At 41.6% G+C, this 15,710-nt stretch overlaps 1 protein-coding gene across 2 annotated transcripts; it reads left to right on the forward strand.

Moving 5' to 3' along the window:
* Positions 1–196: 196 nt before the first annotated feature.
* On the forward strand, positions 197–15,382 carry SEC61A2 (SEC61 translocon subunit alpha 2). Of its 2 annotated transcripts, XM_084275225.1 has the most exons (12): positions 197–272; positions 1,485–1,552; positions 5,399–5,464; positions 6,903–6,981; positions 10,412–10,543; positions 10,697–10,806; positions 11,418–11,571; positions 11,767–11,927; positions 12,741–12,938; positions 13,154–13,345; positions 13,499–13,575; positions 14,268–15,382. In XM_084275225.1, exons 1-12 carry the CDS (start codon positions 266–268, stop codon positions 14,452–14,454), a joined length of 1,431 nt encoding a protein of 476 aa, XP_084131351.1. In that variant the 5' UTR covers positions 197–265; the 3' UTR covers positions 14,455–15,382. The 2 variants fall into 2 exon arrangements, with proteins under 2 accessions (XP_084131351.1, XP_084131352.1); XM_084275226.1 differs by lacking the exons at positions 1,485–1,552; positions 5,399–5,464 and having other exon boundaries at positions 203–272.
* The last annotated feature ends 328 nt before the right edge of the window (positions 15,383–15,710 follow it).

Consider the following 15,710-nt stretch of genomic DNA (forward strand, 5'->3'; position numbering starts at 1 on the left):
TTACCCCTCCCCGCTTCAGATCCCTTCGCCTCGGAGCGGGGAGCGGCGCTCAGCGAGCCGCCGGCGGGGGCAATCTGGCTTTTTCCCGCCGCGTCGCTAGCGCCGTCCCCTCAGGGCAGCGATAGTCGTCCGGAGCGATGCCTGAGCACAAGGGGGTGGGGCCCTGGGCCGGCGTCACGTGGCGGCGCCGGCCGGCGGCAGAGGGACGCGGCGGTGACAGCGGCTGAGGCCGGCGGCTCGTCCCGCCGCCGCCGCCGCCGCCGCCATGGGCAGTGAGTACGGGCGGCGCCGTTCCGCGGGCGGGGAGCATGGGTCGGGCCAGCGGGCCGCGGCCCTGGCGAGCGGGGGGCGCTGTCTGTCCGACCGAGAGGAGGACGCGGTCTCCCGCCAGGCGGGCTGAGGCGGCGGCGTGCCGGAGGCGCCCGCCCCGGGCAGGCCGGAGAGGCGGCAGCGGGGCACCCTTCTCCCGAGCGGGTTGTCTCGCCGCCGGGCAGAGGGTGAGACGAGCCGTGGCTTGGCGCCGCTTCCCGCCGGGTTGTTCTTTCCCCCCGCCTCAGGCCTTAACGTTTTGAGAGGGGAGGCGCGCTGCCCGCCGCCGTGCCTCTGCCTCTTGCGGGGGGCTCTGCGGGGCTCGGCACAAATAAGCTGTCAGCGTCTCCCGGCGAGGCGTGTGGCGTTCCCACCCGAGCGTTCCCCACCTTTACTGGTGTAAGAAACCCGTTGCCTTTGGAAAGGTGCTGAGAAGTGTTTTCTGCGGCTGTCCGGGCATGCCGGGGTGGGGGTAGCGTACCGGTTCCGGGGCGGGGGGAGTGGGGGGGGGCCGAGCCTCCCACCCAGCACAGGGGCTTTCATTTCATTTTCTCGGAACGGGAGCTCGAAGCGTTGAGCTTTTCTATGTCTTTAAAGGAGAAATTATGGAGGGGTGCATCAAAAGTTAAAGTAAAATCCCTTCCCCCCCCCCCAAGTTCTGATGGCAGTAAGCGTTGCAGTGATTTAAGTTAGGATTCTTAGCGTGGTTTAGAGGTTGTATTATTTTTCTCAGTAAAATGCTTCACTAAAACACAAGATAGTAATGGCCTTTTGATGTCAATATCCTTTGCTTCAGTGTTGAACTAGCACAGACTGGTATTAGGCCATTTATTTTTAGATCAAATACAATTTAGTTCAATTCTGGTGATGCGTATGGTGCTGCCCCTCCTCATCCGAAGTTATTCCAGCTGTGGAAAATGGAATGGGCCAAATCTGATCAGAACAATTCTCTTTCACTTTTTTTCCCCCCCTTGTTTTCAACTGCTTTAAGAGGGCATTGGTTTTCAGGCACTGATTTAGAGAGTTGATGAAATAATTCACCTATGTTGCTTACACTTTATCCCCCCCCCCATAAGTTATGTATATACATATTGTATGAAGTTGTATAAATTCATAAAGGTTCATTAATATATCTTTCTCTCTTCTTTTTGTGTGTGTTTGTTTTTCTGGAACAGTAAAATTTTTAGAAGTTATTAAGCCCTTCTGTGCAGTGTTACCTGAAATCCAGAAACCGGAGAGGAAAGTGAGTGCCACATTACGTTCTTACTTGTACTGGCTCAAAGATAAGAGAATATTGTGATATCCAAGTCTGTGCTCTAATATAAATACAGACAGTGGGCCCTAAAGTAGGACGTGTTCTCTGGAGGAGGGGGAATCTGTGTTAAGGTAAAAGATTACCATGATGACAAACTGTTCTGATAAGTTGTTTCACTTGGTAATTATGCTAACTAATATTTTTTACTAAGTCCCATCTCTAGATGGAGGCTATTTAGTTTCAGCTACATATGATTTGATCTATTTTAATATACTAGAACACAAGTTTCAAGCTTTATTTTCCACCCTGTGAGTACTACTGTTGGCTTTGAGTACTGGTCATACCTCTGGACCTTTGAGCTGGCTTATATGTATTACTTTGAAAAGGCTTGCACTGGAATTCAGGAACCATAAATTTAGTTCTTCCTTTCCTACAAAATATTTCCCACTGCTGTAGCTGTGATTCACCTTGATGAAATGGGAAAGAGATCTGTGATTTAGTTCAGGTAATTGCTCCCTGTTCACCTACTGAATGTGGCACTTTTCTCTGTTACGAAATCAATGACCTGAGGTTATTTACAGCTGGTCTCCCTATTCCCCTAGCCCTAGAAACACCTCCCATTTCTTGTCACAGTCTCTAGATTAAAATCAGTTAATTTCTACAGATGAGAGGCCTGTCTTTTCTAAAAGAAAACAACAACCACCTCAACAACAAGCATATATCGTCTAGGTAACAAAGGTTCTAGTTAGATTAACAAATGTACCTAATATTCATTGTCATGACGTGCATAGACATTTTTTAGGAGCTAAATGTTGGTTTTTATATTCTTTAAAGGCAATGCACAGCTGTGAACATGACACCATCCGAGAGACTCCTCTTTTCTTGATGAGAGATTCCCAAAGGTTAGGACTGGGTGCAGAGATGTTTCTGCCAGTAATCATAGCTGAGCCTGCTGGATTGAATGGAGAAGATACAGTAAAAATTGCTAATTATTCCCCTCTGATATTGATTTTAAAAAAGATTGGGGTTTATCCCCTGGCTCCCTATTCCATCTCTCTTTCCTTGTTGCTTCCCAGCATCTTTCCCTCTTGGGACAGGTTTCCAAACAAATCATCTAGGTCAGACAAAGGTATCTTCAGAGCAGGAATCTCCAGAGCCAGACCTGTGCTAAGATCTGGATGCACCAGATGTGGGTGGAAGGTACTCATCTTTGTTTTTGCAGCAGTGAATACTTACTGCAATCTTCTGGTGCTGATTTATGGCACATCTGTGATGAGTTTGTTACATCCATCCCATTTCTGTCTGGTGTGGAGTGGGTGGGAAGGGGAAGCTAAGACAAATCTACAGATACTGCTGTTTCTGTAAAACTCACGGACACCTGTGATTTTTCTCTTTCTTTTTTTTCCTTCCTCCCTTTCTCTTGCCAGAGGGGAAGAGGGGTTTCATCTGTCCATGTCCTCCATCAGCAGATGAAGGATGCCCAGAGAGATGCCAAGATTCCTGTCCTCCTTATTTGGGTCACTTTGTCTTTATTACTATCTAGGTCGCTGCCTAGGCAGTGGCTGCCAGTTGCCAACTTTGTACAAATTTGAAGTGAAAACATAATTGGGAACATGTTTCCTAGACCAGAGAGCCCTTTGACCGTTCTAAGTTACGTTCCTTGCTTGTTTATTGTTTATCAAGTGACTTAGGTTATTCTATATAACTGTAACTCTTTTGTTATTTATTGTTTTCTTGCAAGCTGTCACTGGCAGACAGCATTAGTTATGGTTTTAGTGGATTGGTGAAGACCAGGACAAGAAATGAAGATAACAAAATAGAAAGTCTATTTTCTCTGAACTCATATTGTCAAGTGAAGATGAAGCTGTGATTCAGCTGTGCTCTCATTGAATCATTTTGTCATTATTGTTGATGAGGAGAGTGGGCTTTTTCTATCCCTAGGGAGTGTTGCCCTTGTGTTTTGGCCAACTGGATTAACAGAAGCAATTGCTACTTTTTGTAGTTGTTAGTGTCAGCTCATTCTTCCTTCATGTGCACAGATTTCTCTAAGTAGAACATGCTGTTCAGAACACCAAGATGATGATGCTTAAGTCCCTTCATTTTCACAAGTTTTAAGAAAAATGTCAAAGGAGTGAAATGTCCAACTGAATCCGCTCAGATGATGAAATGTACTGTCCCTGTGCTTGTTATCATTTGTGGCTGGAATATTTTTGGTCTCTGTTTTGCTGCTCCTGGCATATGGAGTCGGATGCTTCCTTTCTCTTTTTTGTCTTTCTGACTCATTGGGACTTTTTTTTCCCTGTGAATAACTGTGATTTGGGTGACGCAGAATTTCTCTAATGCTCATATTCACCGCGGTTACAGAGAGAACTAGAACAATCTCAGAGCCTGACTGATACCTCAGAAGCTGAGGTTAGCTGTTGGGCGACAGAGATAATGTGGTTAAGCATTTTTCTTTTGAGAAGTCTGTACTTAAAATCTGAATCATAGGACTCAGACAGCACTTGGTAAAGTGGGTCAGCCCTGCATAAAGTCTTAACACGAGATGCTGTTTGGATTTATGTGCTGCTGTCACTATTTTTCTTTTTTTAACTTTGTACTGTAAGTATTTTTAGCATCTGTCTGCTTTTGAAAGAGTGAGGCAGTATCAGTAAATAAATATTACTGGGATTGTTTTGCTTCTGAGTGAGTTACAGACTACTTCTGGGTTTTCTTTTGCTTGAGAGGCCGTGCTGCTGCTTCTGTTTGTAGTTTGTCATTTGTGGGTGTTCAGTACCTATAAAACCAGGCACTAATCCTTTTTCTTGTTACTTCTCCACAGGCAGATTCAGTGATTGGAGACAGAGAGCTAGTATTTCTGCTGTATCTCTCTTACACGTTAGTTCATGTTGCGTTTTAGTAGCTGCTGTACTCTTGCCTACAGTGAACACACTTATCCTAATGTTTACGGTCCATGGAGGAGAGGTGGGAACTTGAACCTAACACTGCATCTTAGCTCTCTCTGGTCTCTTCAAGTGCATTCCTTCCTATCTCATGCTTTGAGTAATCCTCTGGTTCAAACCTAAATCTTGTGATTCTTCTCTTCTTGCACCTTCCGCTAGTTACAGTTACCTCAGATTTTGTGACCCTGAGATTCTCTCCAATCTATTAGTGACTAATGATCATTACTCTGACGTACTTTTAAAAGTAATATATAATTACATAGATAGAAATATTTTGGAGTGGAAAAAATAGTCTGTAAAACTTATTTTGTGGTAGGCATCCATGAACATAATGAATGTAAACTTCCTCTAACACCCTTTGAAGAACTTCTAGATATTTTGAATTGCTATCCAAACTCATGATTGTTCTGCTTTATATCACTTGTCTTCACAGCAGTTAAATCTTTTAAAAAAACTTTATAGTGCATTAGTTTAATGACTTCCAGCCTTACAAAATAGTGTCTCCAGTCTATTGATGCCTAGAGCACTACACTGAAGATAAGGGGGTTTCTTACATTAACCTTTCATGTTTGTTCCGGTACATCCATGGTTTTAGCCATGCTAATGTTCTTCTATAAATACCCACTGTATTATAATAGTATCTGTAAAATATATTCCACCAACTGAAGGTCAGTCATAGTCTGACAGATCCCATAGAAGTTTTCTTATGCTTGTGACGATTTCTCTATAAAAATCTGAGATCACATTAAAAAATCCTAACAAGAAATGATGCTTTCTGATTCCTTGCCCTCTGCATTTAATTCTGAACAATACAGCACTTAGTACTAACATGAGAGTACAGTGAACCTTCCACATACAGCGAGCGCATTGATCTCTACCGTCTGTTCTGCAGATCCAGTTCAGAGAGAAGGTACTATGGACAGCTATCACACTCTTCATCTTCTTAGTATGCTGCCAGGTGGGTATCCATGTTTTCTCTGGTTCAACAAGTATGTGTTCTGTACCTAGAAAATAGAATGCTGAGAGTGAGAGGAGCTCTTGTTTAGTGTTGACCCACCAGTTTCAGTTTGCATTTTTGTGGGTAAGTGTTTCAAGTTCAGATAAAGAAACCCAATTCTCTCAGATGGTCTTTATCATTGTTTGTGAGTGCCTTCAGATACTAATGCTTTCTATTTAGTCTAAAATACATAATGATTTTTTCATATTGTGTGAAAGGTCCTACCAAATGATGATACTGGCTGCAGGGTAAACAGCAGGGATAATTATTTATTGAGTGGTATAAACAAACAGAGCGATTTTTATCCATTCTTTACCCTCTTCATAGCTAATAGTCTTCACAGTGACAGGATTGAAAGTGGAAAAAAGTGGCTCTTTTTACCTCATGCCTCTTTAACAAGCTGTTGGATTGGAAAGGCTGGAGGAAAATGTTTTCTTGGGGTGTTTAAATTCACATTTAGAACTTGTTTTTTCTGAGTAAACTGACAAAGATCTTGGCAAAAAACCCTCGAAAATACAGGGTTTTGTAGACATTTTATGTGATCTTTATTACTCAGAGCATCAGGAGTTCCTAGAACTGATACTAGGGTTGTAAACACCATTGTTTTTTAACAGAAGGGTTTGATATTGCAGAAAATGAGACTCCATACTGATAGAAATTTTGTAGAACAGATATTGCAGAAAATGAGACTCCATAATGATGGATATTTTGTAGAACTTTTAGACCTTAAAACATCTAAAATGAAGCACACATCCTCAGAATCAGGCTTTTCAGGTTGTATTTATTAACTTGAACTTATCTATTACAGTCAGACTCTGGAGCAGCAGTTTCAGAATTTTTGTTTATAATAGTGAAGGACCCCAGCTCTTGTACCTATGGGTTTTTTGGGGAGGAGGTGGCAGGAATGATAGTGAAGCTAAAAGAACACATAGTTTATCTGTGTTTCCTAGCTGCTGGATACATGTGTAAATAAAATTTTGTAACTGTACAAAAGGTTGTAGTAGTTAAATAGAAAATCAGTTGGTGCAGAGCAGAGTTTTCAGGAATTAACCTAGAAGATTGCCTGAATTCCTAGTCTACTGCTGTTGTGATTAAGGAGAGTTTTACAGAGCTCAAAACCCCTCAGTACTGACATACAGAATTGTCAATAATGACAATAACCTGGTTTACGTGCACTTTTCTTTTGGGGGTTTCTGCTTCTTCCTGTAGAAGGGTCTCAGTATAGTCCTCTGACTCATACCCCAGTTGGAGGATTAGAATAACGGTGTCAGTGTCTTTGGTTTAATTAAAAATAGCCCAACAAACTTGGAATAAATGCTATTGAACAGTGTATTAAGATACTTAGATGAATGCATGCTTGCTTTCTATATCTGATTAATACTGCTGTGTGCTTTGACAGATACCTTTGTTTGGAATCATGTCATCAGATTCTGCAGATCCATTCTATTGGATGAGAGTTATTCTTGCATCAAACAGAGGTTAGTAGATTATTTCCTTTCTCTGTTTTGGTATAAACAGACCAGGAGGAAAGCAGTTGGCTGTTAAATTTCATATCACCCAGATGTCATGTTGAAACTCTTTATACAGAAAGTTTTTCACACAGATGTAATTAAAATTCACTGATACTTGAGGAGTTCTTAATTTTAGGAACAGGGTTTCCTTTGGTGTGCAGGTGAGATTAACCTTGATTCTTAAGTTTTGGTATGATTCTGTTTTGAATTGTAGAGCAGTTTCTTTCTGACTGATACATGGGGCAGGACATCTTCTGCCCCACCACTTACAGACATCACTAATGTGCAGTATGAGAGTGTTGACTAGAAAATACATTTTATGTGCAGGTCATAATATTTTGGCAACGTTAGGGGTGGGAAAGCTGAGGGCAGAGATGGTGAGAGGATTATAGTTTAGTAAAGCTAAAAACTTCCTTTAGAACAGACAAGTGGATCCCAAACAAATATGTAAGAAGACTTTAATGCTGGAAGTCTAAAACTGAGGATGGGTGATGTGGCACGTGTGGCTCTACGTGAGGGTACTGACCTCATCTGTATCTTGGAAAAGGGGATAGGTGTAAGAAAATCAGTGGAATCCTCAAATGGGAAGGTGCAAATTATTTAGGCGTGGCAAATTTTGTCACACTAATGAAGATAAATAAGTTACCTGTTTGAAACTCCCCTGTAGAATTAGCATATAAAATTCAGTGTCTCGCCAGCAGTATAGAACACTAAATATGCTATCCAGTACCCAGACAGAATGGTAACACTGGCCAAGACAAGACAGACAGAGTGTGAAGGCAACAAAAAGCAGGGAAGGTTAATTTTCACCCACTTCAACTGGCTAGATGTCATTGGAAGATGTGAGGTAAAGGCTGAAGTTTATGATATCCTAATTTCCTTGCTGTTGGAGAAGTAGATTTCCATGAATTATGACATGACGTGATACTGAATAGCATGTGGACTCTAGCATGCAAGTATGAAAGAACCACATTGTAATACTGTTAATGCTTTCCCATTTTACATTTTGGTAGCAGGGAAAAACATTAAAAAGAAAAAAAAGAAGGAAAAAATAATTATGTAATAATGCTTAAAATTTTTAAACCTTAGGACTGAAACAAGGACTCTGGTAGTTAGGCAGAAATGAAGAGTACAGACAATAGGGGGGGCTCAAAAACCTTTCTTAATTTCATATACTTATCAAAGGCTCTTTAGGGAATTAAGCTGTTGTGGGATAAGTGTGAAGACCTAATGGCTTAAGAACTGGTTGAAAAGATGAGAAGAAATGTTTGTACAAATGTGTAAGGTGCCATAAATCAAATGTTGCATGCAGTTCTAATCTACTGTGCCATGAGAAATACAGTGGAACCAAAAAAATCACTCAGGAGAAGGCACCAGGGAAAAAGCAAGGCAAATACATAACAACCTTCCAGTACTTGAAAGGTGCCTATAAGAAAGCTGGGGCAGGACTGTTCCTGAGGGCATGGAGCAGTAGGACGAGGGGTGATAGTTTTAAATTAGAAAAGGGGAGATTTAGGTTGGATATTAGGAAAGAGTTCTTCAATATGAGGATGGTAGATCACTGGAACAGGTTGCCTGGAGAGATAGTGGAGGCCCCATCCCTGGAGATATTCAGGATCAGGCTTGATGGGGCTCTGAGTGACCTGATCTAGTGAAGATGTCCCTGCTTGCTGCAGGGGGTTGGACTAGATGGCCTTTAAAGGTCCCTTCCAACCTAATGCATTCTGTGATATTAATTTGCAGAAAGAGAACATCAAAAAAATAAGAATTCTTTACCATGAAATGTGCATATCCCAGATGTCTTTTAAGTCTTCATCTCTGGAAAAAAAGTGGCATGGATAGTCACTTTGCCTTGCCCTGTAAGAGGGAAGGGACAGCCAGTGGTATTGTGAAACAGCACATGTAGTTCAGCATTTCTGAGTAAGTCCCTGGCAGAAGTTGCTGGGAGCACTGTCTGCATAAATGATACATGGGGAAAGAGGGACACAGAGTAGTTCTTCACTCAAAGACGGATCCCCTTTCAGAGATGGGGTGTGAGGATAATAACCTTCTAGGCTGATCAGCTGTGCCTACATCTTTTTGTCTTCCATATGACTTTGCAGCCCATACTCACCTTGTCACTGGTTCTTACTGGGGCTTTACAAGTCTGCAGTGGCTACATATTTTTTAAATTAATATTTTTATTGGTAATTGTATGATGTAAGAGCACAGAACTACATGTGAAAGTTAAGTTCCACATAAATGGACAGCATCGAAAAAAATGTAAGCTGCTTCCCTTTGGAATCTGCCTGGTGGATATTGTGACTTAATGTCAGAAAAAATGTCCATGATTTATGGCCCTTGAGTGACCATGTAAAAGATAGTGACAAAGTAATTTAATCAGGCCTAATTGAATATTAAACTTGTAAAACGTGTTCTTACCCCAACTTTTTTTGAATTTTGAGTTTGGAAAATGTGGAAAGTTTGATCACTTGGTAGTTGATCACTAGTTTCTTAATTTTCATTCAGGTTTTCAATGTTTTGGATTTTTAAGCTTTCAAAATCTTCAGATACGAGAAAAATTGATGATATTACCTGAAGGACAAATTACATTTTAAAAAATTTGAAATTACATTTCAAATGCTGTGGCTCAAAAAAGATGACATGGAGGAATATTTCTGTATTGAGATGGGAGAATATACTGTACAGGCAGTCTGAAGTGACTGGGAGGGAGAACCAGGCAGGTTTTTCTGGAACATACCCCTGTGTGCTACAGCAGTAGTGTTCTATGAAGTTATGTCACCCTGTTTGAGATGTATATGGTTGGAATTTGATACCTTGGTGATGCTGTGCCTGTAGGTGAGTTGGTAGATTAGAGCATCTTAATGATTTGTGTTTCTTTTCTTGGGGCAGATCATAAACTTTTGTGCTCTTAATGAGAGTCAGTGGTTCCAAGAGTGGTGTTACCAGCTGCTGTGGATCTGCAGTACCTTTCCTGTGGTCTTCAGAATTAAACTCTTGGAAAATGTGACTGTGGAAGCACTGACAGAGTAACCAACCAGGGGCGAGGTGCTTTCTAGTGACAGATTGCTTGATAGGATATGCCAAAAAGCTGAGCTTCAGTGTGCATTGACCTTTAGCATGCTTTCACAGAAATATCTGAAGTGAAAAGCTACATAGGTTTCTCATGCTGCCTTCAAAACTGGAGATTTTAACACAGCAGCCTCCTTTTCTGAGGACATAGCAGCCTTTGTTTTGATCATACCTGTACTAGTATATACATATTTGAAGCACTGTGAAAAACATTCCTCATAGGTCAGAAACCTTTCAGCAGACCTGCTGTCCTCAGAGTATAATTACATTTCTCTTTAGGAGAGATGGTTGAATGGCAATTGTATTAATTTTACTTCCTGTTTAGGTACTTTGATGGAATTGGGTATCTCACCCATTGTGACATCTGGTTTGATCATGCAGCTGCTAGCTGGAGCGAAGATCATTGAAGTTGGTGATACTCCAAAAGACAGAGCCTTGTTCAATGGAGCTCAGAAATGTGAGTGCTATTCCAATTAAAATTAATAAGCATATTTTTATGCTTGGGAAAGTGGCCTGCCTAAGTGATCCTAGATGTGAGATATCTTTGGTAGGAGATCTCAGCAGATTTTTTTTTTGTTTTAAAAAGGATTTGCTTTCTCTCTTGTTTTAGTATTTGGGATGATTATTACCATTGGGCAAGCCATTGTGTATGTTATGACTGGAATGTATGGAGATCCTGCTGAAATGGGTGCTGGAATTTGTCTTCTTATTATAATTCAGGTTTGTAATGAGCTATTTTGTGTGTAACTGAGACCGGTTAAATACAGTGTAAGTGAAAAGAAAAGTCTTTCTGTGTCAGGCTGCCATTCATTTAGTTAGCTTTAATGCACTGAAACATCATGCTTTGTATTTTTCAGTCTGTGTTTTGAGAAATTCTAAATATTCTGTAACAGAAGAGAAAGTTGGGATAGTTAATATCAAAAAAGCTTCAGGTAGGACCAGCTGTTTGTTTAGAAATACAGGAATTGGTAGGCATTGAAAGCAGTAGCTGCTGTTCAGTGCTGTGGAGGGCTTCTCACTAAAGGGCATAGGTGCAGCTTTGGCACATTATCCTGTACAGCAAAGCAGTAAAGGCACAAACTTAAACCAGTTCTTTGAGAAAAGTGCTTACTGAGTAATCTGCTTGCTAGTGTCAGTGTTGAAAAGTCAGCAGAGCTCCTTGCCAGGTGAGATTCACCGGTGTTTGTACCTCAGAGGGCAGAAATACTGCATGAATGATATTCAGATTGAAAAACTTACTGATCACTCTCCAGCATGAACCAGGGAATTAAGATATAATTCCTGACTTGATTTATTCTTGTTTCTGCTCAGTTTTGTTTCTTTCCCCACAGCTCTTCGTTGCCGGTTTGATTGTGCTGCTGTTGGATGAGTTGCTACAGAAAGGTTATGGCTTGGGGTCTGGCATTTCCCTCTTTATTGCTACCAATATCTGTGAAACCATTGTCTGGAAGGCTTTTAGTCCCACTACCATCAACACTGGCAGAGGTATGTGTGTGATTAGAGTTAGTTCTAACATGTTCCATGGATGTATGCTATACAGAAACTATCAGCTGCTTATCAGATTGATATTAAGAGTTTCATGTTTCACTTTTAAAATTTCCAATAGAAATATAGAACCTTTTAATTTTTTCTTTTAATTTTCAGAGTAAAATGTGTTTTCTACTTTCTTTCTTCATGCAGGAACAGAGTTTGAGGGTGCTGTGATTGCATTATTTCATCTGCTGGCTACACGAACTGACAAAGTCCGGGCTTTGCGGGAGGCTTTTTACCGACAGAATCTGCCCAACCTCATGAACCTGATTGCCACAGTGTTTGTGTTTGCTGTAGTCATCTATTTTCAGGTAAGAGGACAAATGCCTCAGTGTAGCTGTGCAGTTGTATAGGTAGAAGCACAGGGAGCCCAGTCACTGGGAACACACATGAAAGTTAAACCAGAGTAGCTGAAGCAGCTTGGCTTTGAGTAAGAACTCTCTTCATTTCAGTGATGTTATTTCAGTAACATACCTCTGTGACACTCCAGCTGTTGTTTTATAGCCAGGAGTACTTGTGTTGGAGCAGCGATGCAGTCTCACATTCTTATAAATGCTGTACATGCCATGAGGTTATTCTTACTAGAAACGGAGTCTGGAACTGCACTGGTAGTATCACACAAGTTATATACCTCATATGCATAATTGCCTTCCAAGAATGCCTTTGAGTCAAGAGTGCTGGCCAAAAAAATGGCTTCTCTGGTTTGCAAATCCCTGTGGCTTTTCTTGGGTCTAGGCAGACAGGAGCCTGCCCCAGAAAACAGAAGGCTGGGCTGGCTACACGTGACTCTGCTCTTAACTGGCTGGTGATGCTCAAAGCCCTTAAAGGTCTTTATCAAACCCTAGTCTATGGAGTGTATTTTAGAGGTAAATAAAGTGCAATTTAGCAGATGGGAGAGAATGTTTGTGTAAAAAGAATGTAGTACAACCAAGCAGGAGCACTTTTAAATCCTTAACATCTGCAATCTAGAGTGCAGCAGAAAACCTTCAGGTTTTACCGCCTCAGACCTTGCACTCCTTGTTTACCTACCCAAGAACTATAGTCAGGAGTTGTTTTTAGGCATCCTAGGAAGAAATACCTCCTATCTTGGAAAGAAACTCTGTGCACTTGTGTTCTCTCTGCAGGGATTCCGTGTTGATTTACCAATCAAGTCTGCACGATACCGTGGGCAGTACAGTAGCTATCCTATCAAGCTCTTTTATACCTCCAACATTCCCATCATTCTGCAGTCTGCCTTAGTTTCCAACCTCTACGTTATTTCCCAGATGTTGTCCGTTCGTTTCAGTGGCAACTTCCTGGTGAACTTGCTAGGACAGTGGGCAGTAAGTATTTTACCAGTTTTTAAACTGCATAAAATTATTTTACTTCGTTGTGAAACTTTGGTGTTTAACCAGTGGAAAACTGGATTGCTTAGTTTTTACTGTTTGTATATAAAAGCCATTTTAAACATTGAAGAGGAATTCCTCTATAAATATGGGACAGGGATGTGGGAGATCCCTGAGAAATGGCTAATTGGCTTTTTCTTCCCCTCTTCCAGGATGTCAGTGGTGGTGGCCCTGCTCGCTCTTACCCCGTTGGTGGCCTGTGCTACTACTTGTCTCCTCCAGAATCCATGGGTGCAATATTTGAGGATCCTGTCCATGTCATAGTTTATATAATATTTATGTTGGGATCCTGTGCGTTCTTCTCAAAGACTTGGATCGAGGTGTCTGGGTCATCAGCAAAAGATGTAGGTGTTCTGATTAATGTGCCTAAATCTTTTCAGGCACTGCCTCTAATTCAGAACTGACTAGCTACTAACTGGTTGGTTATTACTCTGACTAATTATCAAGTGATTATGAAACACCATAGGAGTTTTTTCAAAAAATGGTGTTTTTTGCAGGTTGCCAAGCAACTCAAAGAACAGCAGATGGTGATGAGAGGCCACCGCGACACTTCAATGGTTCACGAGCTGAACAGGTAAGGAAATGCTGACTTCACACCGTGCTGCTGTATTGGGTGTTGGGGAGGTGTCAGCCAGAGCAGGTGTTCCTGGGAAAATCTGATATCTCTTCCCAGTGCAAATGTCAAGATTCTTCCTGTTCATTCAGCTGTTGCCTTTCCTAGTAATGCCGAAGATGTTTATAGCAGCAGGTAGTAGTAGTAGCTTGTAGTGTCTCTTGTTTAAGGGGTGTAATGAGGGAATTTGGGTTGAATCTCTTCAGTGGTTGTAAAAGGACAATACCTTGATATTTACAGGTGTTTCATTTATGATTACTGAGCTAAGGGGACTCTACAAAAGCAGTATTTTATGCAAAGCCTCCAGAACTACACTGAAAGGGAGATTTATCCCTTTGACCCTAAGTCAAAGCAGTTACTCTTAGTCCTGTGGAGGTTATGTAGCATGCACACGTATAAAACTGTTATACTTTCAATCAAAAAGCTTTGCTAGCATTCAGTTACTCACACAGCTTTCCTGTCCATGAGTGCTTATTGCAGTTTCTACGTGGTGCAGATGGAGAAGATGGTAAAACCTAATGCATCTGCAAGGCTGAATTTATTGCTTGATATTCTAAGTGGTTGGTTGAGTAGCAGATGTGTTGTTAGAATCCTTGGATGGAAAGTCATGCTTACAAATGCTTTTTTCTCCTCTCTGTGTGTTGTTGGTGCAGGTATATCCCTACAGCAGCTGCCTTTGGTGGTTTGTGCATTGGGGCCCTTTCAGTCTTGGCTGACTTCCTGGGAGCCATTGGGTCAGGCACCGGCATTCTGCTCGCCGTCACCATTATTTATCAGTATTTTGAAATATTTGTAAAAGAACAGGCTGAAGTGGGAGGAGTAGGAGCATTATTTTTCTAGATGTCCAAATATTTCATGGTTTGTGTGAAAGGGAAAGTATTTTGACAACATGCATCATTTAGTCCAATAACGCTGTTTTCTTTTTGGTTTCAAGTGCTACATGTCCCATTACTGGAATGGGCGTTGAGCAATGCCTGTGTGCAGCATTAGTACCAGCTGCCTTAAGAATAAAGTTTACATTATCTTGTTTAAGTATTATCTAGTGTTGCCTGTAATGCTGGAAACCAATTCATCTACCTTGCTGTTCAAACACTACAGTGAGATGGTAAAATGTATCAGTTTGATATCGGTAAACGTTCTTGCACACAGCATTCAAGTGTTAAATTTATTTCCCTGTCCTTAATAGGAGAAAAAAACAAAAAAGACTTCAGATCTGAGTTCAGATTGCCACGTTGCCAGTATTCTCAACAAAATTTCTTTGTAGCCTGTATTTTACATTCATTTTTTTATACTTTTTTAACTTGCATTTCCCCGTCATTGAACCCAGTGCTCCTTATTCCTCTGTGGTGCCTCCACCCGGGCACCTTTCTCTTAGCTCTAAGGCTGGACAAGCAAACACTTTACCGGAGACTGATACTCATCTCACCTGTGAACTGGTTCTGTGGTGGATTTGCTGCGTCGTCGCCGGGCCTGGAGCGTTTGGGTTTCTTGCCTTGGGGCTCCTGTGGGACAGCGTTGGTAGCTGCTGTCGTGCTAGCAAGTCAGCCCAGTAGTTCTGTTTAAACATGTACTTGTGAAAACTGTGCCACTGAAACTTCATGTCCACTTTGCTTTCGTGAGTCTAGAGGACAAAGCCCGGTTCCTGAAGCAGTGTTCATGGGAGGGGAAAGGGGGGAACGAGGAGTTCCTGCTGAAAACTTATTTATGTTGCTGCTCTTTACAGCGGCAATGTAACAACTGTCAACATTAGACAATAAACTTATTTAATTAAGCTCTCTCCTGCGCCTTGTCTGTGCAAGACACGATTCGTCCGCGGGTTTTGATCATTTCTGACACGCTTTGTTAGCAAGGCAGATCCAGAAGGCTGCCTTTATCCTTTCTAGAATATGATTCTGCTCAGTTTGTAGCAACCTTAATTAAAAAACAGATCTTAGTATTCCTCCCCTTAAAATCACTGAGCTTTTCTGCCCCACTGTAATCAAGGCCTTCTTCCCTTTGATGGCACATTCGGAGCTCTTCTGTTTGCTCACACAGGACTTGAAAGTAACTGTGTTGTCTAAAGTTTTCAGCTTCGTTTCTGAGCAGGGAAAGTCTTC

This window comes from Gallinula chloropus, assembly GCF_964237585.1.
Source record: "Gallinula chloropus genome assembly, chromosome: 1".
Lineage (NCBI taxonomy): Eukaryota > Metazoa > Chordata > Aves > Gruiformes > Rallidae > Gallinula > Gallinula chloropus.